The sequence below is a fragment of the Bemisia tabaci genome, chromosome 2 (assembly GCF_918797505.1).
Source record: "Bemisia tabaci chromosome 2, PGI_BMITA_v3".
Lineage (NCBI taxonomy): Eukaryota > Metazoa > Arthropoda > Insecta > Hemiptera > Aleyrodidae > Bemisia > Bemisia tabaci.
This window is the reverse complement of record NC_092794.1, coordinates 5,423,044-5,447,939: the sequence shown is the minus strand read 5'-3', so window position 1 is coordinate 5,447,939 and position 24,896 is coordinate 5,423,044. Positions and strand designations below refer to the sequence as shown.

Below are 24,896 nucleotides of genomic sequence, written 5' to 3'. Positions count from 1 at the left end.
AACACTACAACACTTCACCGTCACCAGTAAGTACATTTTAAGCTCTTTTTCAAGCTATAGTTGAGCGATGAGCGCCTTGTTCACAACCTACTACTTTTATTCACTACAACATTTCACTCCTCGATGAAGATAGCACACGTCCTTTAATGATAAAATTATAGAGCAACTAAAGCAAATTAAAAGTTCGCGTTTTGAAAAAGTGAGTAATTTGTCACGCCTAAGACTACACTATCTCTGTATACAGACGATGAAACAACCAGACACGTATCTCGGTTTGCGACGTTGCAGACTTCCTGTAATTTTTATTTTTTAAATGCAAGACTACTCGGCATCAATTTTTGAAAACTTCTGTGATTTTATTACTCTGTTTGGAGAAAATTCTGTGAAAAATTCAAAGAATGATATTGATTTGTTCTCCCTGTCTTTCGGTGCCGGAGCGTAGGAAGTGGTTTTGCCTACCCGTCAAATTGAAGGCGATCGACGATCTATATTCTTGCGCCGTAGACTGGAAACCGTAATACAACCGAAATACAGTTGTATTGGTGCTGCATTGACAAAATACAGTAATTTCGGATCCGGCTACGTAAATTTCCCTGTTTGAAAACGGATTTACTCTTCTTTTCTAAATACATTTTGAATACTACATCTTTGTTAATAATCTCAGGGTATCGGCTCATTTGATATCGGATGAGTATTTCAAAACTGTCCTAGGAGCAACTGTGACGTTTCATTGCCCCAATTACGACGCCGCGACGCCACGAATTTACGCTGTAGACGAAGCTGTGATCACTCCAGGTATGGACCTACTCCATGTATGGCCTCGAAATGAATTATTTTATTTTTTTAGGATGGAAAACAATATCTACGTTAAAAATTTAGCTAATTATTATATACATAGTAGAAAAACACAACTAAATTCTACCCTTTTGGCAAGGCCGGACAAACGGGTAGACACCACAAAACGGCTACCTAAACAAAAAACAGGAACAGAGGAACCCAGACTTAAACCACCAAAACAGATATCGTTTACGGAGCCACATACATACATGCACAATCTCTGCAACAACAGACACCGCTGAACAAAAGGATATAAGGATTTGTGCGACGACGGATTGTCGAAGAAGTACCGTGAGAAAGTTTCACCGTGGCCAAGAGTAAAAATCACACGAATAAAAAGGATGAAAAATCAATCGAACCCGGTCTAAGATATCCCTACCAAACGCAGAAATGTCCAAGATGTGTGATACAGGGGCAGATGTCAGTATAATCCGTAAAGATCAAAGAAACCCACACAAAATTGAACCTTCAATACTCAATTAGAAATAAGTAACTTTTTTTCATCAGGGGGACGAACATAATACACATATGTAACAAATAGGTATCTTTCACGTAAACTGTAAACTTAAGCTTTCGGACAGCGCACTGTCTACCACCGTTCCACCTTGTAAATATCTCAATAAAACTTTTTCATTGGTAAAAAAAAGTCTTTCTTTTCTCGCCCCTCCACAGTTTTACCGAGTTCAGTTAAAATTCAAAAGAGTTAGAGCTTTAGACTTTGTACTGGAGGCTGGAAAATACAGGGATAGAAAATCTACCTATATTTTCAATTTTTTGAAACGGTATTACCATGCTGTTTAATAAATTTATGTCACGTGACAACACAGTTGATTGATGAAAGCGTCGCATCAGCTATATCGTTGCAGTTTTACCCATCCTGAGGAGAGACCGTAAATGTACTTATTTCCAGCGTAGATCGTCGCGATCCTGAATCTGTAGAAATGATAAAAAAAAAAAAAAAAAAAAAAAAAAAAAAAAAAAAAAACAATGTCGTGAGAACCTTGAGATAATAATAAGTATAAGTATCAGCATTGAACGTGGATAAAATGCTGCGCGTTTTGGTGCGAGTTTAATTAGATTAAATTTTGCAATAAGGAACTACTATTTATGCCTTATTTCAGAAGCGATATAAAAAAAACGCCGTTTGAACCCTTTGTCACTTGCCAAAATTCCCTTCATTAAACACGAATTCTCAGGAAAACTCTTGTACATTTTCCGTTCAATGGACCACTAGACAAGGTACGAATTTCAGTAATCTGATACATGTTTCGTAACTAAAATTTCACGTAGAACACGATGCGCACAACAAAAATTACCGAAATCAATACCTTACGAAGATATTTAATGATTCCTGATGCGTGAATTCAAACCACCCGCTCATGAAAACTCAATGCTCTACGTGATTCACATCGCGTGCTAAACGTTATCATGACAGTCTCTGCGATATAAAAATCTGGCAACATCAATCTTGACGCTTTGGCTCAGCTATAGCAAATTGCTGATAGTTTGAACAAACATGGTGGGAAATGAACATTGTTCGATCGAGAAGCTTGCTGAAACTGTTGTAGTGCGCGATTTGATTCACGTAGAGCTTTGAGTTTCTTGTGAGCGGACAGTTCAAATTCCTCGTAACCAATGTGAAATAAAAACGTTAATATCTTCGTTAGGGGTTGGTTTCAGTAATTTTCGTTGTGCGAATCGTGTTTGACGTGAAATTCTGGTTAAGAAACATGTATCAGATTGCTTAAATTCTTACCTTGTCTAGTGGTCCATTAAATTTAAATTATGTCAAAATTTCCAGAGAAAATATTCATAGCCCTCCTCAAAAATAAAAATTTCAGCGTAGGAAATTTTGCAACTCTCTAATGTTCATACGGCGTTTTTCCTTACCACGTCAGTATAGGAGATCGGATCTTGCCGGAAAATCTGCAAGCTAAAGACGATTCCGTTCGCGACCGTTTTATTAGTACAGATTTTTCGCGGCGTTTTCGCTTGGAGTTTTATGGCTTAAACTAAACTTTAAATGGAGATGTTGCATGTGAGGAATTTGCTATTTGACTATTGATTCTTATGTAAAAGTTTGTGAGAAACACGATGGTGCCACTGATTTTCTCTGAAATCAACTCCTAAGCTCAAAAAAAGCTCTCCAGTTGAGGCCAAAATGGAGGAGATATCCCACGCTATCCTGAGAGTCCACCTCTACATCAAGACAAATTCTCATTGCAAAGATAGGGAGCAAACACATTGACAGGGCTGCCACTTTATTTGGGGCCTCTAAAACTGAAAATACGGCATCACTGCTAACGTATTTGCTCCCTATCTTTGCATGGAGAGTTTGTCTTGATGTAGACGTGGACTCTCAGGATAGCATGGGATATCCCCTCCATTACGCCCTCAACTTTGATAGCTTCTTTGAACTTGGGAATTGATTTCAGGGAAACCCAGTGTCACTATCGTGTTTCTTGTGAACTTTTACATAAGAATCAATAGTCAAATCGCAAATTCCTCACATTTGCAACATCTCCATTGGGACTACACAGTGCACTGCCGTGCTAAAGGAAGAACGCCGTTTTAGTCATCAGACGTCCTCGTATTGCCTTCAATGGAAAACGAATTTACCAAATAATTTTGTTCGCAATTTATCTGAGAATGTCAAGGAAAAATAAAGACAATTTTCCTCAAATGTAGATGTTTTATCTGGGAAAAATTGGCGACTCTCGAATGTCCGTACCGCGTTTTGTCTTATCACGGCAGCACGGGTCTCAATTATACATTGACTTATACCGGCCATATTTGACCATTACCGGCTCCCTTGCAAATATTTAATCTAACTCCCTCTCTATTCCTCCTGCTCCGCAACAGAGTGAAAAAAATTAACCCTCCCTTCAAGCTCACGCGATTCTTTTGGACCAAACTAATCAATTAGTCTGACATAAGGCTGATAACACAAACTTTATACCTGTACATCGCTTCTGGCTCCAGACCATCCACTCTCAAAACTCTGAACTTCGGCTTGGCTTTCTTCGCAGCTACATGCCAATTGTGCCTCCCACCGACAATGTGGCTGAGATTTCCTTTGAGGTATTCAACTTTGTATCCTTTGACCCCTCTGTCCCTTGGCGAACCTGACGTCCATTTTACTTGCAAGCAAGTTTCACTCAGTTGAGTAATATCTGGAGATGAAGGAGGCTCAATGACTGAAACGTGTAAAGTAAGAAATCCATTACAACTGCTTTGAGGTCAAATGATATGAAAGTTCATGTATCGTGGACCAAACTAACACTTATTTTTTATTTTTTCTGTGAGAAGCCACGAGTGGACCTTCAACTTGCTCCCATTTGAATCGATGCATGTTAAAAGGGCGTGAGTCCAAATAATCGTGAGCCCTATTGTCCTGCGTAATCAACGAAAGCCAGGGCTCAGGAGTTTTTGTAATTACGCCCTTTTAGCAGGCATCGATTCGTTTGGGCTTGATCCATGTCCGATTATTTTGTCGTTTTCTGGACGAAGGAACATAACTCTATTCCAAGGTTGGAAAATTGATTCGAACAAAAAAATTTTAACACGATTTTTACATCTTTTCCCTGGTAAAAATTGGCGATAGGAGCTGCGTTTCAAAATACCATAGGAGTTCTTATAGCCGACTGAAGAAGGCGATAGAAAATCATATAGCTGGCTGTAGAAAGTGGAAAAAATCTTACGGCCGGGCTACACGAAGCGATAAAAAATTATACAGCCGGGCTATAGTTCCTATCGCCGGGCTTTACACTTTATCGCCTGGCAGTTGCTTTTTCGCTATCGGCTATAAGGCTATAAGAAATTGTGTAGAAATTCGTGTGCTTTGTAAATCCTTAAGTTTGTACGGAATCACCTTAATATTTACAAAACACACATTATATTTTCCTTTACTACTTATTTTTTTTCATCAATTAAAATGAGATTAATCCATACAGAGTGTGCAAACATTTCAAAGTCATGAGTTGAAAAACGCTGACTTCACGAGATTAAATATTAGAGCCTACACAAGCGGAGCGGCGGTGCACTGGCGCCTACAAACCTAACAGGGATACTTCACGCATTGCGCAATGCGTGAAGTATCCCTGTTAGGTTTGTAGGCGCCAATGCGCGTTTCGCGCTGGCTGCCCACCCGCCTCGCCGCGCCGCAGCGTACCACGGCGCTTGAAGCAACTATTTCACACCAGAGGTATTGCACAGTATCATACGAAATTGAAGGCGCTCCAACATATTAGGAATGACAGGCATCCTTCAAAAGTACGGAGCTTTCCTCGCAAAATAAATGAAGATACTATGGCCAAAAAAGAGAGCGGTAGTCCAAAAACTCACTAAGTCCTAGCATCCGTAATTAGTAACGTTCAGCATACACTTTATCGCCGGGCTGTTGCGTAATCGCCATCGGCTATAAAAGGCTATAAGAAATTTTGTTGCCGGCTATAGAAGCTATTGGAAATCTTACAGCCGGCTGTAGGTCTATGGTATTTTGGAACACAAATTCTACTGCCAATTTTTACCAGGGTTACCTGCACCAATTTTGCTAGAAATTTGTGACTTTAGCATGAAATCGGAAGATAATCAGTGAATTTTTCAGTTTGAAATGTCCAAGATTCTCCTGACAAAAGTAAAATTTGCGTTTGGAAAATTGGTGACATTGAAATGTAGTTACGTTTTCTCGTGCATGAGGAGAACGATGAATTCAGTGGAAAAAAGCGGCGTATTTTGACGAGGCTATCTTTCTTTAAGTGTAACCAAAACTCTGAAAAATCCTCCTTATTTTCCGACCATATTGATCTTAAAATTATCATTTTAAGCACCAGTACAGAGATGTGCGAGATTCTTTCCCAAAAAAAAGGAGTCTATTCGGCGAAAAGTGAAGTCTCGTGCTGAGAAAAGCATGCAATATTTCATCAAAAAAGACTGTCAAATGCTCACTTACAGATGCATATTTCAGTACTTTGGAGAAATACCTTTCTCACTTTATGCTGTTATTTGAAGATAATGATAGCAAAATATTCTTGAATGTTACACTGTCACTTCTCGGCTGTTGAATCACACCTTTGCGTAGGTATGTTAAATGCTCCTTATTTTCCTCGTTCATTCCATACCTATCATGGGTAAATTTTTCAATTTCTGAGTAAGATGTTGATGAATGAGCATGTTCAGTAAATTCTAACAATGCTTGCATTTTGGAAAAACCACTGAAAAAAGCTCAAAGTTGCGTATCTTGAGCTGCCATTTGAAAGCACATCGCCGAGAAAGTTACGGATGACGTTCGAAAATATTCGTCTCATTAGGGGTATACTCGTTCGACTGCGCGACTTATTCGCTGTGCTTTATGATCTGCGCAGTTCTGTATTGATAAGGGCTGCACAGATTGTATATTTCAATCATACAGAGTTACTCCAGATCCAGGAATAAAATTTTTAAAAAAAATAGAATTCAAAATGACACTTTCAGTCAAATCATTGATCCCCTTTGCAGATTGACAAGGCAGGCAATAGCGAACTGCTTACTTCTGAGCAATTAAATCGTTAATGGATAACATCGCTAGCAGCTACGAAAAACACCAAAAAGCAGACAAAGATAACCAAAAACAAAGAATCAAAATCTAAAACGGACCATTAAATAAGATGAGAAGTTAAACACTTCAATTTATACTTCCTCATCGAGATTTCACTTAAAGAAGGCGGATTCATGAGCATTTCGAGTTTTAACTCATAAGTTACAAAATAACATTTTCTGTTTTTGTCAATCCGAGTGAGACACGAAATCAATTTCACTCTACGATAAAATCAATTCCTCAGTGCTCTAAATGTAGCTTGACGTGTTTAGACGCACTGTTCATCAGAGGAGAGAGAAAATAATAGTACAATCGGATTCAAGCTAATTGCCAAGTAATGAGTTTGCTTCCAGAGCGTCCGATTTAAGTTGCGTTAATTTTTGTTCTACTCACGAGCCAAAAGGTCGAATTTACTCATCTTGAACTGCATTCACTGATTTCTCATTTATCGATCGATTGTTGGATTTTTAACGAATTTAACGCATTCTGCGAAATATTTTGATGAGGAAATATATGTAAGGGGGATTTAACTGTTACCCTATCTAGTGGTCCATTGTTAAACCTACTATCAGCACTGAAATCGCCGTCGTAGTCCTCATTGGCATCTTTCTCTTCGTCCTGTTTTGCTATCGCTGCCTCATGGTTATGTTCCTCTTGAGCAACGTGCGTCTTGTTCTTGTCTGGTAAAGCTGCCGTTGCTGAAGTCACTCCGGCATCTTTTGCCTTGTCCTTATTGTAATCAGAGGCAGTTGTCGTCTCCTTTGCATGAGTATGCGTAATATGAGCCTGTTTGTCCTCTTGTTTCTCCTCACTTTTGTTCACGTGAGTATGATTGTGCTCGTTGTTATACTCATGTCTGTGAGACGCATGGCCTTTTCTTGAATGATCTATCCAAAAATTAAATTCACCATTTTAACAGGGTAGTAGTTGTGAGTTAGCCAGTGAAAACGATGAAGAGCCGATAAAAAAAGTAGATGAATAAAACACGACGGTGTAAGTCGGCAATCACATAACTCGGTTTGCGACGTCGCAGACTTCCTGTCATACTTTATTTCTTAAACGGAAAACTACTCAACAGCGATTCTTTAAAACTGCCGTGATTTTTCCTCTCTTTTGCGAAGAAAATTCAGCAAAAACTTCAAGGAATGATGTCAATTTGTTCTCCTTTAAAAAAATAACATAGGGGCGGAGATTTTCAGACACCGCAAAGGAGTTATGTGATTGCCGACTTACACCGTCGAACAGTAATAAGATGTAATGCCAGCCCCATCAGTAGACAATTTCTGCAGTTTGCTCCGACCGACGAGAAAAAAACCTGATTCGGATCTATTTACGAGAAACAAAACCTGATTCTGATCTATTATTATCAGTATTGATATGATAGTCAAATCGGCCATTCTGTCATATGCCTTAGCAGTTAGTCAATGATTTCCAAAGTTCCTGAATGTTTAACTTATAGGGTTCTTAATGTTTTATTATTTTGAGCGTAAACATAGGTCGAAATACGGAATATTCAAAAAGGTTCTACCACACTAAGTTATGCCTATCCATCTCTTTTAACTATTGTATTTGCAAACTCCTTGTGATTTAATGTATATACTGATTCTTGTACTAAAAATCCTATTCATACCGAAACATTAAAATTTCGACCAGAAATTTTTTAAATTCGACCATCGAACCAAGGTTTAAGTGGAAGCTTATAATAACAGAAAACTTACAATACCAGTATAATTGTTAATAACAATACCAATATATAATCGATTTTCCTAAAAAATCGCAAAAATTCGATATAAGCGATTGATATATCGACTCGTTAACGTTAAAAATCGATTCTACAAGAAAAAATGCGTAGGTGTTGATGTACTACAGTCATATTAGGTGCATTTAGTCATCCATGAATCAAAAATGAACAATTTCAATCTCAAAAAATCGTCGATTTTCCGTAAAGAATCTTAAAAATCGATATACCGATCGATATATCGACTCGTCAACATTTAAACTCGATTTTGCGTGTAAACATACGTAGGAACCGGTGTGTATAACATGTGTAAACAACGATAACAACCCCGTAGACACATCAATTCAACAAGAAAATAGCGAAATATAAGGCCGGAGTTTGACCCCTCCCCCCCCCCCCATAACTCGAAAACGGTTCCTTTACTTACCTTGAAATTTTTTCCTGAGTTTTCTGTTATTATAAGATTCCACTTAAACCTTGGTTCGATGGTCGAATCGAATACCGAAAAAGGGGCGAATGTCAGCCCTTATTTTGGGAGGCTCTTTGGCATATGAATTCTTTAATCTCATGACAACAGAAGTGCGATCTCAAAATTCGGAAAGAATGACAAATAGCTGAAATTATGGAACATATTGTTAAGATATATCGCACGTCGTTCTGACACAAAAAAATAGAAATTTTCGAATAACCTTAAGGCAAAGACGAGGGGCTTGTAGGGTGGGGGGATCCGAGATAGGCGACGTACCAGTTTTATGTGCTGTTGCTGCTGCCACCGATCTGCGAAATCTCTTTGGGCCAGGAAAATCAGGATCAATCAGGAAAATAGTTTTGCCTCTAAAGGTCTTAAATAACGTGTCTTGCACGGGTGCAGGAGCTGCTTTGAACCGAACCTTTGGGACTCTTTCATTATCTGAGTTTGTGTCCAACTCAAATTGCCCATTAATATGCTGCCAAAATAAAAGTGAAAAAAATTATTCAATTGCTGTTTGTGAATTTGCTAGTGGCATGCAAAGGAGGACTTAACGATTACAGAAAGGATCATTTCTTTGACATTGCTCTAAAAATTTGAGATTTTGCGATATTTCCACAAATATTTTATGGCAAACAAAGACTTCAAAACCTTAATAAGAACATTTGTTAGTCTACAAAGTATGAGTTCATTATGACGAGTACTTAACTGTTTTTATTTTCTTTTCTTGATTTTCTTCTTTCAGCGTGTTAACTTATCAGTTTTCTTCCCATTAGATCTTATCCTCTGCATACTCTTTGAAAGAAATTCAAACAAATTTTTGATTTTTTTTTTTAATTATTAAAATTGTCCATGCTATTATTAGTTAATTTTACACGATCATTTGCATGTTTTCATCTATCATCATGCCAGTGTGTCACGACTGCGTTTGTATTTCCTCTCAAAAATAGATTTCTAAAAGCTCAATTATCATTCCTGCACGCAGAATTTTTTTTAAAATCAAATGTACTTAAATGCAAATAAAATATCAAGGAAATTCTCACTCACGAGAATTAGGAATGAATATGCAAAATATATAGTGAAAAACTGCATATTCAGGACAGACTTTCCACGAACTGCAGTAAGGGCAGAAGCACTGACACACAACTAATAAAAAAAAACAAGGCCTATGAATAAGAGTGTTTTGGGTGACGGTTATCAGTACATTTGTGATGACGACATGATGCAATAAGTTAAAATCTCGGCAAAGTTATTCTTATGTGAAAATTACGTATTCAGCCATCTCTTATTCTTCCTTAATGGTATTCGGTTTAGACTAAACGACAACAATGAGACTCTTAAATGCATGAAAATTTCGGAAAATATCTCAGCTTCTTTACTAAAAATATAGGAGATTTAAAATTTCATCTATCAAGCAGGTGTTGCAAACTCGCCGGAAGCGCCGTCTCACAGCGAAGCCCACGTTACATATTCATTGACTATTTTTGCATGGTTGCGACACTGAGTTTCGCCTACTTATTTCCATGTAAAACAAACAATATGTATCGAAAAGGGCCGTTCCATTTAGAATCTATAATTCTTCATAACGGGTTTGAAGAAGGAGAAGGTGTCATCAACTGACGAGGATTCTTATTGATTCGGTGCCCTTAAATTAGAAATAGAACGGGCTTTGGGACTGTTCTTGCCCAATCTCTGAAAGTAAGTACAGGTGAGAGACGAATTTTGTCACGGAGTGGAGTATCCTTTTCGGCAGAAGAGCTTAGTTTACTGACCTGATTTATAAATTACACATATCTAATTATTTGCCTTGAATTTTTATTTTTAGTATTTAATATATTTATTTTGCAGGCACTCAGCAATCGCCGGCAATTATTAAGCGACATGCACGTGTAGGCTCATAAAATTGCAACGATTTGCATCGACACAATGAGGTTTTCATTGATAAATATAACTTCAAATGCTTAAACTCGTCTTGGAGCATTCGAGCGCCTTCAAAACCAGTGATACTCTCAGCTTTGCTGGGCAGTTAGTTTAGTTGCCCATCCGAACTATACTCAACGCAGGACACTGATTTCACTACTCGCGAGTGTGCTTGCTAGTACCCTGCGTTCAAGAAGTAAAAAATAAGTCTGTTTGAAATCCATGCATAATTGACAGTGCTATCTATCTTGTTCTTTGTACTTCAAGGGTGCGTAAATAACGGTCACATTGCAAAAAACACAGCGAAAGTCTCACACCGAAAAAAAAGTGAAGTTGTTTTAACATTCTGGATGTAAAAAAGTGTGCGAGAACTTATAAAATGCTGAATTGCCCGCTGAAGCAGTTACTTTAACAATGCCAAGATGTAAAACTAACTGCTGCTCCAGAATTTTATAAGTTCTCGCACACTGTTTTTTACATTCAGAATGTTAAATCAACGTCACGTTTTTTAGGTGCAATTGTGCTGGGGAATTACTATAGGCGGAAGGCAGAGCATATTAATTAAGGTTTGAAGGCTTTTTTAAGAGAAAGTTCCTTCAGCTCCTACAATTTTAGCGGCTCAAAATGATTTCATCAAGTTCCAGAAAATTCTGCCCCATGCAAGTTTCCTTCATGAAAACTCTTCAAAAAGTCCAATGTGTTCCACTTCAACACCAAATTCTGATTACAGCGGGCTCATCTAGAGACTATCACCTAACGATAACCACAGGAATCATGGAAATTGGCTCAGTAGAACGCTGGAACTATGCGTTACCAGATACACAAATTTAGGAGGTCTTGGAGCTTATAGTATAGATATTCAACGGTTGACCACGCACAAGAAAGGGGAAGAAAAAGGGAAGAAATGAATCGGGAGGGAACGGAGGAAAAAACCGCTTATATTTAGTAATTCTTCGTGATGACATTGACTCGAACTGCGTATCAGACGCTTTAAAATTTCGGAAATTATTCTGAGGAAGCAGCCCCCCCCCCCCCCCGGGACCCCAGTCCCCCATTTGAGGTGTCTGGATCCGCCTATGATCTGAAGGTTCAGATGCAGTTCTTCCACATCACGACAGAGTAGCAAGTACAGGTGTCAGCTCCAGTGTTGCATTTTGACCCATCCTGAGGCTTGACCGTAAATGTATTTGTTGCCAGCGTAGATATTCGCGACTCTGAATCTACGCAAAGATACAAAAAGTCCCAAATTAGCACTTTTTGGAATGCAGCATTGAATGCAGGTCAGTTCATACGTGTGCCAAAAATAAAATGATCCGATTTAAAAAGTAAAAAAACAAAACTGAAAATGCTAAATAAATTCCTTTTTGAGCTCTAAAATATTTCAGTTCATGTTCTGTTCTAATTTCCGGACCTCCGGGCTCACCTGCTGCGGAAGACCCGCGTTGAGGCCCTAATTATTTATATTATTTAACCTAACTTAAGACGCGGATGACAGCTTTATACATCCTACGAATTACAGTGCATACAAATCTTCTGTTAAGATCATATTTTAGTAAAACTCCACTCATTTGCAAGGCTTCAGGATGGGCTCCATGTACAGATAAATAGCTTGAAATGAATGAAATTTAAGATAGAAAAATAAATTAGCATCCATAACCCACGGTAATAATCGCCCTCCCATTTTTCCTTCAATTTCCTCTCCCTCCAAGGTTCCCTTCTAAAGCCAAGAAAGTTTAACTAACTCGTGTGCAAGCAGAGACAATTTGCTGGAGAATCATCCTGTTACATTTTTCTTATCTGATGTTTTTCGAGACAACCGGAATTTTTATTGACTTTTTGAAGTTTGAGCTGACGTAATCAGAATCTAATTAGGACAACAAGGATCCCGGTTGTCTCAGAAAGAAATCCGATTCGAAGAATATTAAAAGAATGAATGCTTTAGAAATCCAGAGAAATGATTCATTAAATCTTGTGTCTTTATTTGAAAGTACCAGGTGAGCAGATGACGTGGTGATTTTACTGCGTATTTTTCGAGCCAGAATCCTGGAGGAGCCTGCATTTAAAAAGTCCAACGACTCGAAAACATTTTAAACGCGGTGAGAATGGCGGGAGAATGATGGAGGTGACGTACTGTAAGGCAGTCAAATCGCTTTTTCTCTCATTTTCCACTGATGTTTGTTAAAATAAAACGTATTTCAATGTGAAATTTTTGCTTGTTATTTACGGATATGAATGAGACTCGATTGTTCAATTCTGAAGATATAGTTTTGACTTCTCTATTGTTTTCGTAATACATGAGGAGTAGACAATAATTTAACGAAAGTCGTAGAAACCCATACTCGCTTCTACTTGGTGCCGGATGACATCATTTGGTTCAGCGCAAAACCGGGGCGTTTTGAATTTGCGGAAAACTTGCGCTTTCTGAACTGCGCATTTCACGGTACCCGAGTTATTTTTTCGCGATTTTTATGTAAACATCGTGTTTTACGAGTCATTTACCATAATCAATGTATTCACAACTCACAAGTCAAAATTCGTTCATAGTTTAGTGACCTATTGTTCTCCACGTGAGTTGAGAAATGAAATTCATAGGTACTCCTTTTGAAGTATGCAGAAACTTTCCAGATTTGCAACTGGTGTTAAAAATAATGCTTGTGATAATGCCTTACCTGTACATTCTTTCTGGCTCCAAATTATTCACTTTGAAAATTCTGAACTTCGGCTTTATTCGATTCGCAACGACATGCCAACTGTGTAATCCGCCGAAAACTTTGGTTTCATTACCCTTGAGGTATTCAATTTTGTAACCTTTAACTCCTTTGTCCCTTAACGAGCCTGACGTCCATTTAAGTTGTACGCTGGTGTCACTCAGTTGATCGATGTCTGGAGGTGAAGGAGGCTCAAAAACTGAAACGCACCGAATGAAATAAATCGGTTAGACACAGAGAGACATATCCATTTGGATCAATGGAGATGTTCATTGAATTTTCCTGCATTGAAATTCTCTGTGGAAACAATTTTTGTAGCGATGGTCAGAATTCTTTTTGGATAACGATAATTCCAAGATCCTTGTGCAAGAGATATTCATTGACCGTTCCTCTAATTCAAATGGATTTCATCAAAATACACAAGCCTACCTATCCCACATCCAGTGAAGAATGTTATAGTGAAAGAAAAAATATCAATAATGTTAATTTTGTCAGAGGTTAAACTACTTAAAAATGATTAACAATGGGACGTATTTCTATCAAACGGACCTAAGCGCCATTGGGTGAGGAAGGTAGAGGGGGGCTTGGATTGGCGGCGGAATCGGGCGTCCGGCTTATTCCGTCCTATACTCGCAATGCTTTTCCATGGCGCTTAGGTCCGTTTGACAGAACGCGCTATCCGGCATTCTAAATTCCTCAAAAGGAACTCAAATTGGCGCTTAGGTCCGTTTGATAGAAATACGTCAAATGGTGAAACTGCAAAAATACGTATCTCGGTTTACGGCGTTGCAGACTTCCTGTCATACTTTATTATCTACGTGGAAAACAACCATCACGGAAAAAAGAGGTCGGGGGTAAGTCCCAACCGTTGGATGATATGGACATTTCAAATTAATTGTGATAGTGCCCCAATTAATTGTGATAGTACCCCAATAATTAGGTTACTACCCCAACTTGAGTCGCAGTACTACCACAATTAATTGAAAGTGTCCAAAATTGGGGTAGTACTGCAACTCAAGTTGGGGATAATCCCTAACACTCTTTTCCCGTGATTATATAAACGTCTTTTCTTGCGGTGATTTTTCCTCTCTATATGGTGAATATTTTGTGAAACTTTGAAGCCATGATGTTGCTTCGGTCCCCTTTCAAAAATTAAACTAGGGAAAGCGAAGATTTTGAACCACGCAATCGAGATACGGCTTTTTACAGTTTTCTATATACTACCCGCTCTATTAATAACTGTCTTGCATTGATTGTGGGTGAAATCCTCGTTAAGGGTGACGTGAAAGCAAATACAAAATTCTCAAAATGAAACAAATAAATTACTTATAGTATTAAGATTGAATATCCTACCGGGAATGCTATTGGGATCATCATCGTAGTTCTCATTGGCATCCAACTCCTCATCCTGAGCGGCAATTGCTGCCTCATGATTATGCTCCTCTTTTGCAACGTGCGTGTTGTTTTTGTCGGATAAAGCGGTTGCTGGGGGAACTTTTTCTTTATCTTTACAATCTGCTTTACCATTAGTACCATGATCAGTAGGAGCTTTAATTCCTTCCGCATGATCATGCGATCATGAGAGTGTTTATGTTCTTGCGCATGAGAGTGCTCGTGTTCTTGCGCATGAGAGTGTTTGTGTTCTTGTGCCTGAGAGTGTTCGTGTTCTTGAGCATGAGAGTGTTTGTGTTCTTGTGCCTGAGAGTGTTCGTGTTCTTGCGCATGAGAGTGTTTGTGGGGGTGCGCATGCTCGTGTCCGTGTGAATCGTGGTTTTTTCTCGCGTGATCTGCAAAAAAAAATACCAAAATCTTAGAGAAAATAAGAGAATGATAATTAAGAGGCTCTCAGAGATCGTAATTTGCCAGGTGGGAAAGCTATCGCGATGCTGAACGAATTTTCTTGGCAGTGCCAGATTTTTTAAACTGGCGCGAGACAGATTTAGTCATCCCGTGAAGGGAGATTTGAGGAACACTCTGAGGGTAAACAGGGACTCAGCAGAGGGCCTAAATTTTAGAAATTTAAAGTCTCTCGTGTGGCAATTTCATTATATTCAGTACTCTCTATCTCTTTGTTTACTAAAAATGAAATTGAAAATTGAAGGAAAAAAATCAATGCCTTTGATCAGAAGTGATTCCTACTATATTCTTATATTTTGGTGAACATATTTGATCAAATTTAGATTGAATATCACTTCAAAGTCTCTAAAATAACATTCTTTGGGTTTGCCACCAACGATTGCACCAACTTGTTCTACAAAGTACATCTATCAAAGGAAAAAAAGTAAAAGCCACCGAATCAACTTTACGATTTGTAATTTATACGCAAGCGGATACTTTTCAAATTGCGATCTTGTTAGATTGAGTTTTTAAATATTACCGGTAAATTTATAATATCACCACAAAAAAAACACATGGTGCCAGAGAAGGTAACGAGTAAGGCATGACATCACGGACGATATCTACCGATGAATTCATAACGATATTTGTCGGTTCAATCGAAGATCACGGATTGGTATAATTAATTGTCTAATCTTCGGATAGCTAACTATTTGCGCTCCGCGGTATGTTTGTTGCATATGCAGCAAAATTGAAGGCGAACTTCAGGTGGACAATTAGACATTGACAATATCTGTCAATAAGATTACGCACGGTCTATTGTCCATTAGTTCCAACCAAGTTTGTAGAGTAAGATTAATATGTGTTTTTCGAACAGATATACATTCTTGCTCCGGCAGATATGCTGCCTACATTGTAAAATTGAAGGCAAAATTGAGGTGAACAATATCTATCAAAAGTTTTCGCATGGTCTCTTTATTCCAACCAGCTCATAGAGCAAGATCAGTCTGTGTTTTTTCGAACAGATCTCATTCGTGCTCCGGCAGGTATGTTGCCTATGCAGCAAAATTGTAGGCGAACTTCAATTAGACGATATCTACCTCTCTAAGACCTTCCCATGTTTTCGTAAAAGCTAACGCTCTTTTTTGTTCCGGCAAAAGTTTGCATCAGACCCTCCTATGAAGATGAGTTGGTTACTTACGGACTTTGTGTGCTGCCGGTGACCTGCGAGATCTTAAAAGAGACATGTGGCTGAACGCGTCGTACACGTTCAGATGGATTTTCGCCGTTGGTAAACGCGCAGCATCGGTGAAATACGTGCAGTAGTACGTCTTGGCGTCACTGTAGTTAACGTTGTTCAAACTTAGTTGTCCCGAAGTAGAGATCACTGTCTTCCGTTCTAAGCCTATGGGTCAAAAGGATTACCTTTCATCGTGAAAAAAAACGCAGCGAATTAACAGAAAATTTCATGCTCTTGGCGACGTAGCTGGTATATCATACCATTTGGATCATACAAGTCGTAAAATAAACATGAATATATATTAGACATAAATCTAGAGTGGGAAGCATAAAAATAAGTGGACTTAAAATTTGCTTCCTCCTGAAAGTCACTTTCAGGCGTCAGTTAAACATTTAAAACTTTTTGAAGACACTTTGTATGTCCGTTTAAGTCCATACCATTATCATGAAATATATTTAACTCTATGTCGTGATCATTTACCAGAACTTTTTCTTCTTATTTATCAGAAATGTATGACCGTCAATGAAAAAAAAGAGGCAACATATTAATATAGACATATTTATATTTTAAAGCATATGGGATTTATTATACAGGGTTAAACGGCCGGATTACAGGAGCGTGTTCTATGGGTTAAAATAAGACTTTTTTGTTGTATGAAGTTTTTTTCCAAAAGTGCCCCCAGTCGGAGCTACGGCCCCCCAAAATTTTGGAAAGTAAATCGTTTTTCCTGAATTTTGACAACGGATGTGAACCAAATCGTATGAACATTTGTACTTTCCTGTACTTTTATATACCCTGAATTCACCAATGATCTTAAAAAATAGGAATCTCAATTTAAGGAGGGAGTTTGGGGGTGCTTCAGCTCCTGAAGTCAGGCCGTTTAACCCTGGATCACCTTGTATACATCAGTTTTAATCACTGCACTGCAAAAAGGGGGTTATGTCCAAAACAGACCCCATAATTCCACTAAAAACACGAACCTGGATTTGTTTTTATCGGCTCATGAAGTTCCATCACAGCTGGCGGTGAACCAGGAAGTTTGGGACAGGTCAGAGTGATGTTGTTGCCCTTCGAGGTCTCGACCCACAGCTCCCTCGCGGGTGGGGTCTCTTGTTCAATTTTTGGTACGTCATTGTCACCTGCATTTGTATCCAACTCAAACTGTCCATTACTGAACTGTAATGAAAAAACGCACAATAGTTTACCTTAATACACATATCCAACCATCCACCCAAAGAAAAGAAGAGAAAGAATACACGCGTGCTCACGAATTGTTCAATTTTGTGAGCTTTTTTATCTTGGATCAATAACAATAATTGGACTACATTTTGCAATTTGGAACTATAAATTCTAGACCGGTTTAAAAACAAGGTATATGCCATTGGTTTCCCTATGCACATAAGTGTTTTTCCGGAAGAGCCAGAATTTATGGTTCCAAATTGCAAAATGCAGTCCAATTGAGATGCTCAGAGGACAGGGCGCACAAGTGTTATAATTTTTGAAAAAAAATGGAGGTTTTAATGATTTCAAGTAAAACTAGTCTTGAAGAATATTTTTTGAAAAATTCGCTCCCATATACTGATAATTATTTAAGCATCCAAAAGTCAGTTCGAACTTTCTTTCTGCAATGAGGATCCGTGTAATTTGGAAACTTCAAACGAGTATTTCTTGAATTAGCAAAAACTGCACTTATGATCCTTGTCCTCCAAGCCCCTTAATTAAGCCGGCTCTCACTAATTTCCCTCCTCGATGCGGCTTTTTCGCTTGGAGTTTTATGGCTTAGACTAAACTTTAAATGGAGATGTTGCATGTGTGAGGAATTTGCGATTTCACAATTGATTCTTATGTAAAAGTTCGCGAGAAACACAACGGTGCCACTGGTTTTCTCTGAAATCAACTCCCAAGCTCAAAAAAAGTTCTCAAGTTGAGGCCAAAAGGGAGGGAATATCCCACGCTATCTTGAGAGTCCACCTCTACATCAAGACAAACTCTGCAATGATAGGGAGCAAATACATTAGCAGGGTTGCCGTGTTTTCAGTTTTAGAGTCCCCTAATAAAGTGGCATCCCTGTCAATGTATGTGCTCCCTATCTTTGCATGGAGAGTTTGTCTTGATGTAGACGTGGACTCTCAGGATAGCGTGGGATATTCCCTCCATTTTGGCCTCAACTTGAGAACTTTTTTGGAGCTTGGGAGTTGATTTCAGAGAAAACCAGTGGCACCATCGTGTTTCTCGCGAACTTTTAAATAAGAAGCAATAGTCAAATCGCAAATTCCTCACACATACAACATCTCCATTGGAAACGAGTTTGAAATAAGCCTTTTGGTCTTCTCAAATTCACACATCATTCATACTTGCCCATATTACATTTTTATCCATATTATTCATGCTACAATTGACTAAATTTACTTTTCAACACTCTCGGCTAAATTTTGTCGCTGTTTAAACCTCTGTGTTTATTTTTTTGTAACTTGCGTTTGGTTTTAATGTTGATTAAAGAGGTAAACAATCTGGAATGAAAGTCCTAATTTTGGAATTTTGGCACAAGTGGTCATTCATACTTATCCCATCCACTTTTTTGGTTGAACGTTTCAAAAACCGTCGAACTTACATGAATCAAGAATGAGAATGCAAAAGTGACTCTAAGTGCTAAAGATTGAGCAAAAAACCGCATTGTAGAGGCGAGAAAGGGTCGAGCACAATCTTCACGAGCAGCAAGAACGGTATGACGTGCAGTTCATCGATGCATAGGACCGAGGTAACGGATGTAAGTACCTCTCTACACTTATCAGTACCAACGTAATAATGATTTGATGCTTTCTGATGATTGCGGTAATGTTTTTTTTTTTTTTTTTTTTTTTTAGGAAAAAAGGTGTTACTGAATTCGTTTTATCATGCTCTCTAAGCGTAATAAACAGAGCCATGAGTACTGTAGATAATCAATATCACCCAGTTTCATTAATTTTAAATTGCAAAATTGCATTATTGGCATGATTGGTAGCAGTGGCGGATGGGTGTCGCAAAGTACACGGAAGCGCTATATAAGAGCGGCATGTTATTAGTAGTTGTAGTAGTAGAAGTAGTAGTAGTAGTGAGTAGTAGTAGTAGTAGTAGTAGTAGTAGTAGTAGTAGTAATAGTAATAATTCATTACCTTATTCATAATGGCCGGTGGTTGGTTTGGAGCCATCATCTCGAAAATATACTAAATATAATATAACTATTTAATTTTTATTAATTTTGGTCTGAACTGAGCGGCTACCCTCTCTGGCCGCTTCGGTGTCCAACCCTTCGAAGTGCTTAGCGATTGAGCATTTACTCTTATGATTTTGTATTATAAATTTAAGGATCGTTTTTAACCGTCAACAATGCACGTACCGTATGAATTTATGCAGGAAAAAGCAATGGGAATCAATTGTATACTACAATGCAGCCTCTTGGTTTTAATTCTATCGAAATGAATTGTCATGCAGAAAACCTTAGCTTTTTCGAGATATTGAACTTCAATCCTCTTCCTTTTTCAAGCTCCGAAACTAGCGCACCCTTCGCTTTCTAACATTCCAAAATTTAATTTTGTTTCTTATTGCTCCCAAAATGTATTTCCCCGCCGTTCCCTAACATCCCAAAAGTCATTGTCCCTTAAAGCTAATCGTTGCTTTGGAGCCATTAAGTCTGATATACCACTACACTACAATTAATTTAATTTTTTCCGAAGTCCACATTAAAACTAATACTCTGATCCCTTAAAGCCAAGTGTTGTTTTCGAGCCATTCAGTCTGATATACTATTATAATATCCTTTTTTTATTATTTTATTTATTTATTTTTTACCATCGGTCATTATTTCTCTCCGATGGTTCTGATATCTATCTATGGCGTCTTGACTCAGAAACTAAAAATGGCTTTGATGAAGGCTGCATGTAAGCTACAAGAGTATGTAGTTACCGGGGGGTGAGGTCGACCGGAACAGAGAGAGTGGTGCATCTCCCCACAGCGGAACCAACCTGTTCAGCCCCGGTATTGGACTGCGTACGGACAAGCGGAAAAATAAATACCCACTGTACGCACCATGTTAACATTCCGCTGAACAAGCTTACTGTTAGCCGAGCGGAAGACACGCTTAAGCTGGAACTTACCTAAAGGATATCCGGGAGAATATCCCCCACCAAACTCAATCTGCAAATGAGGAGGCTCTGAGAGCAAATAGCATGTAAATTGAAAATACGTTCCACTGACTGATATTTTTCGAACTTTTGGATTAATTTTTTACACCGAAAAATAAGTGGAGTTGATTTAACATTCTGGATGTGAAAATAGTGTGTGAGAACTTCTAAACTGCTGAGTGGCCCGCTAGAGGAGTTAATTCAGCAATGCCAGTATGTAAAACTAACTGCTATGGCGGGTAATTCAGCATTTTATAAGTTCTCGCACACTTTTGTTACATCCAGAATGTTAAAATCAACTCCACTTTTTTTTGGTGTAGGTATAGTTTTGTAGCGCTAACTCCATGAAGAAACGGTTTGTTTACAAAGTATTGAATTAAGAAATGTAATAATTCAGAAGTAAAGAAACAAGGTAGAAAGCACTGATTATTATTGAGCTTGGATTTCAAGCAAAAGTTTTTTTTCTCCCTGAATACATGGCATCAGCTTGCATACTCGCGATTGCGTGTAGTGAAATGTGACCTCAGCTGGGTTTGGTTAGGTCACGCAACTAAACTAACTTCTCGGCAAAGCGGAAGATATCGCTGTAATTTGAAGGCGCTCCGAACCGAGGTGAAATCAGTGACCTCAATTGGGTTTGGTTAGGTCAAGCAACTAAACTGGCTTCCCGGCAAAGCGGAATGTATCACCGTCATTTGACGGCGCTCCGAGCCGTGGTCGTGATTTCGAAGTTCTTTACTTCTTCGTCAATAAAAACTTTACTATTCCAACGCGAATTATTGCAATTTGACGAGTTAAAAAGCACTCCGCCTCCAAATTGCCAGCAATCGACTGCTTGCAGTTGGTTCCATCGAAGGGAACAAAATGGCACAGAAAATAGATTGAGTCGCAGCTAACTCTGAACTTTTTAAACAGAATTTTTTCTCCTGGCCACAGGACCGCCACATCCCATCTCGGGCCGTGGTACCAGTTTTAAGGTCCGGACCCCAAGCACGGAGGGGGGGGGGGGTCCGAGGGGCATCCCCCGAGAAATTTTAGAATTTATATGACTAATTGGACGCATTTTGAAGATTCCATAGAGAATTTTTCCATCAATTTCTGCGGAATAATTATGTTTTTTTTTTTTTTTATACTTTCAGCACAAAATACTTGCGAATTGTTGCATTCAAAACATCTGGAAAATTTTTATATTTTGGGGGGGGGGGGGCATATGATACTATTTTCAGTTCTAAGAGGGCCAGGCCCCCATGGACTCCCCCTTCGTTTGTCTATGGCAAGGGAGTTGAGCCATAAGCCATTGAAGTCGAGGATGCCCAGACTGGAGACTCTTAGCATCTGACGACGGAAGAAAATGAAACGCAGTTACTAAAAATATCCCTCTGTACTGAAAATCTTGAAAAAAGATAGACATTTTCCAAGAAGTATACTTCTTTGAAAATTTAAGAAGAATTCTACAGTGCCCCAGCGTGTTTCTAAAAATCTATTCACCTTTTACGAAATTTTTAGGGTAAATTTTTCACTTTTTCTTACGAAACAAGGGTTTCATGTGAATTCGTAGTGGTTTTTCACGTGTAACACTGGCCCCGGTACCAGGGACCCAGTATCCCCCCCTTGTGGCGGGCCTGGCTTCATGCACGCTGGGCTTGTCGATTCCCTCTGAAATTTTTGCAGAGGTGAATGCATAGCTGAAGTGCGCTTCAGCTAGAATTGTATTTACAAACGGGTGGTTTTTCTACGAGGATTAAAAATAAGCAAGTGGCACAGAATATAACAAAAGAATATGGACTATGCAAAACGATAATCCGGGTATCGGAACTTGGCTGTTTTGAAAACGCCTTCAATTGCGGCGTGATACCTCACGCTTTCCGGAGAGTTCAAATAGTTGTATCATTGCGCCGTAAGAATGTGACGGAAGATTTAAATGGAGATAGTCTCCATGCACGCTGGGCGTGTCGATTTCCTATGAAATTTGAAAACGTAATTTGGACGCATTGTGGGCTGGTTATGACCAATCTAACGGTTTCTAATCTAACAAACCTCGTATTTGATCATTACATGCCTGATTTGACTAATTGCCTGCGACAGATATAAATACAAATTTAAAGCGAACTAACTGGTGATTGACGTGGAAGGACAAGCAAGCGCACCCGGTGAACAGGAGAAGGTCTCATTCAGCTGGTGTAATCCGGCCTGTTAAGGGTACTTAGCCGTGTTCAGCAAAGATATTCCCGGAAGACTTACACGCTCGTTGGCTAAAATCCAGTGTAAAATGATGGTACGTTTTGCTCTAATCAGACGTTTAGGATCTAATCCATCACAGCAACCGTACGAATGCAAAGCAGTATCTTTTGCAAGTTTCGTATTTCACGATTTACGCTACTGTCCAGCTTTGATCAATCCGAGAGGTTTAAGGGCCAAACAAAGTTCCGTTACTCGCGTAGCTTTTACCTCCACAATGTCAACTCAAGTCTTGTAGAATGATTGCTGCGATCTGGTTACGTAAACCATGAAAAAACATGTTCCTGTGCCCAATAGCGAACCACCTCATTGCTGCCGTGCTGAGAAAAAGTGCCGTATGAGCCTTAACCCTAGTCTGCCAAACATGGGTCATTTTTGACCCGGCCCATTTTTCACCCGCTGCCCCTGGAAACTTTACCTTCTATTCACAAATAGCTCTACAAAAACATTGAATTACACGACTTTAAAAGAAAAACCACTGAAAAAAAAATTCTCGAGTAGATAGAGCTTTTTTTTCACAACTACCGCGAGAACGACAATACCGGGTCAGTTTTGATCCGTCTCCCATTTTCTGCGGAATTTTCGGGTTTTTTATTTTATTTCAACGACCCATGATAATGCTGCCATCATCCCTGAGGTAAAATCGCAGCCAGAAATCATCCTTCATACTACAATAAAACTAAAACAGGAGTTGATACGATGGCTCAAATGGTCAGGTGCTACACGGCCAGACAACAGACGCGACGGTGGCCTTTTGCTTTTTTCATAATTATGCTGAATGTTGGCTAATATAAACTTTGGAAGAAAAAGAAAATGTTAGGCCTATAAGTCTAATTTCAGGTTTCCCTGATGTAAAACATTATTTAAAATACGTGCATGCATCAAACAAAAACTAATAAAAAAGAAGATCCTGTGTACTTTAAATCGGAGAATTTTAGTTCGAAATTTGATCTAAAACTCTGAAAATTTCAAGGAAATATATTCATAACTTTCTTATAAAAATAAATATTTCCTGGTAGGAAATTTGGCAACATTTGAATACTCATACGGCGTTTTTCTTCAGCACGGCAGAATGGCGCAGACGCACTGATAATCGATTCGATGAACTTCAGGAGGAAATTGAACCGTCAATTCTCGTCATCAACTCCTCAGAAAGCATTTCATTCATGGCTAAACAACATGTTTAAAGCCATTTTATTCCAGCTATTTATTTTCCAGGAAGCCAAAAAGAAGAAAGAAAAGAAAAAAAAGGTAAAAAAGTAAAGTGAAAAATTTCGAATCATCGAATGAGGACTCATTAATTGAGAAACAAGAGGAGATATTATCTGCCGGGCCCTTTTTCATACCCAGTTCTCAGCTTGTAGATTCTAGTTCCGCCACTGTGTAAACACAAGTGGTCTGTTTTGCAGAATAAATAGGGGGCACATTCAAGGGATCAAAGTCAGAGGGGCCTAATTGCATCGCAACGTTGTAAAGTTTTACTTAACAGATTGTATGTTGATTTAAGGTGGAATTGTTGCTTTTAAAATCTTACGAATTGTGATTCCTGATAAATATTCAAAATTCATATAAAAAGCGCAGCGAACTAGTCGAATAGGTTGAAATTGCTTTTTACTATGAATCAAATACTTACAGCATCACAGTGGGAAAAGAACGACACATAAGAACAATTTTTTTCTTGGGCTGTCCTTAACAAAATAATTTGGAATATTTGTCATACAATTCTTCAATCCTTCTATAACCAATATGGCGCAATCAGAAATATGCTAAGGCCATAGAGTACATAGGGTCGTAATGTAAATGGGATAGCTGGCTCCATGTTCTGCTCGACGAGTTCCGAGCCTGGTGTGCGCCGAGTTCGGGTCACTTTTTCGATACAAGTTCGATCCAAAATGGCGGTGCTGAATACGTGGTGATCCCTATCTTCTTTGTTTACATCGGATGGCTGGGTACCCGTGTATCGCAAACAATCGATTATGTATCGAAAAAGTGACCCGGCGTCACACAGGAGTCTCGGAATTCGGGACCTGGAAAATGCTTAAAAGTGGCGCCAGCTCACCCACTTACATTACGACTCTATGTACTCTATGGCTAAGGCCCTACTCTAAGAATGACAACCTGAAGAACGAAAAAGTAAGGAATGATGTGCGAGCAGGAAATTGATAGGTAAGCAAA

General features: G+C 38.7%; 2 protein-coding genes and 1 long non-coding RNA gene across 6 annotated transcripts in view; 1 reads left to right on the top strand and 2 right to left on the bottom strand.

The window, feature by feature from the left end:
* The window catches only part of LOC109031838 (uncharacterized), a 30,552-nt gene extending 20,737 nt beyond the window's left edge, over positions 1-9,815 (bottom strand). For 2 of the 4 annotated variants that reach the window (XR_011899226.1, XR_011899227.1), the window contains exons 1-5: positions 9,667-9,815; positions 8,896-9,097; positions 6,979-7,299; positions 3,797-4,034; positions 1,627-1,770 (exon numbers count right to left, since the gene is read on the bottom strand). Coding sequence is in view for 2 of the 4 variants with exons in the window: in XM_072296598.1 (XP_072152699.1) it covers positions 1,627-1,686 (60 nt within the window). In the remaining 2 variants the exon portion in view is untranslated. Of the gene's footprint in view, positions 1-1,626; positions 1,771-3,796; positions 4,035-6,978; positions 7,300-8,895; positions 9,098-9,666 lie in introns of those variants that run through there. The other 2 variants (XM_072296598.1, XM_072296599.1) reach the window with 1 other exon arrangement.
* LOC140223973 (uncharacterized) lies at positions 33-1,483 on the top strand. Its single transcript, XR_011899228.1, has 2 exons — positions 33-199; positions 848-1,483. It is a non-coding gene; the product is annotated as an uncharacterized lncRNA (long non-coding RNA).
* A 1,629-nt stretch (positions 9,816-11,444) lies between the features above and the next one.
* LOC109031837 (uncharacterized) lies at positions 11,445-19,093 on the bottom strand. Its single transcript, XM_072296597.1, has 6 exons — positions 18,935-19,093; positions 17,304-17,499; positions 16,285-16,488; positions 14,601-15,034; positions 13,209-13,446; positions 11,445-11,759 (listed from the first exon to the last, which is right to left on the bottom strand). The coding sequence occupies exons 1-5, from the start codon at positions 18,995-18,997 to the stop codon at positions 13,408-13,410; spliced, it is 936 nt and encodes a 311-aa protein (XP_072152698.1). The 5' UTR covers positions 18,998-19,093; the 3' UTR covers positions 11,445-11,759; positions 13,209-13,407.
* Positions 19,094-24,896: the final 5,803 nt, after the last annotated feature.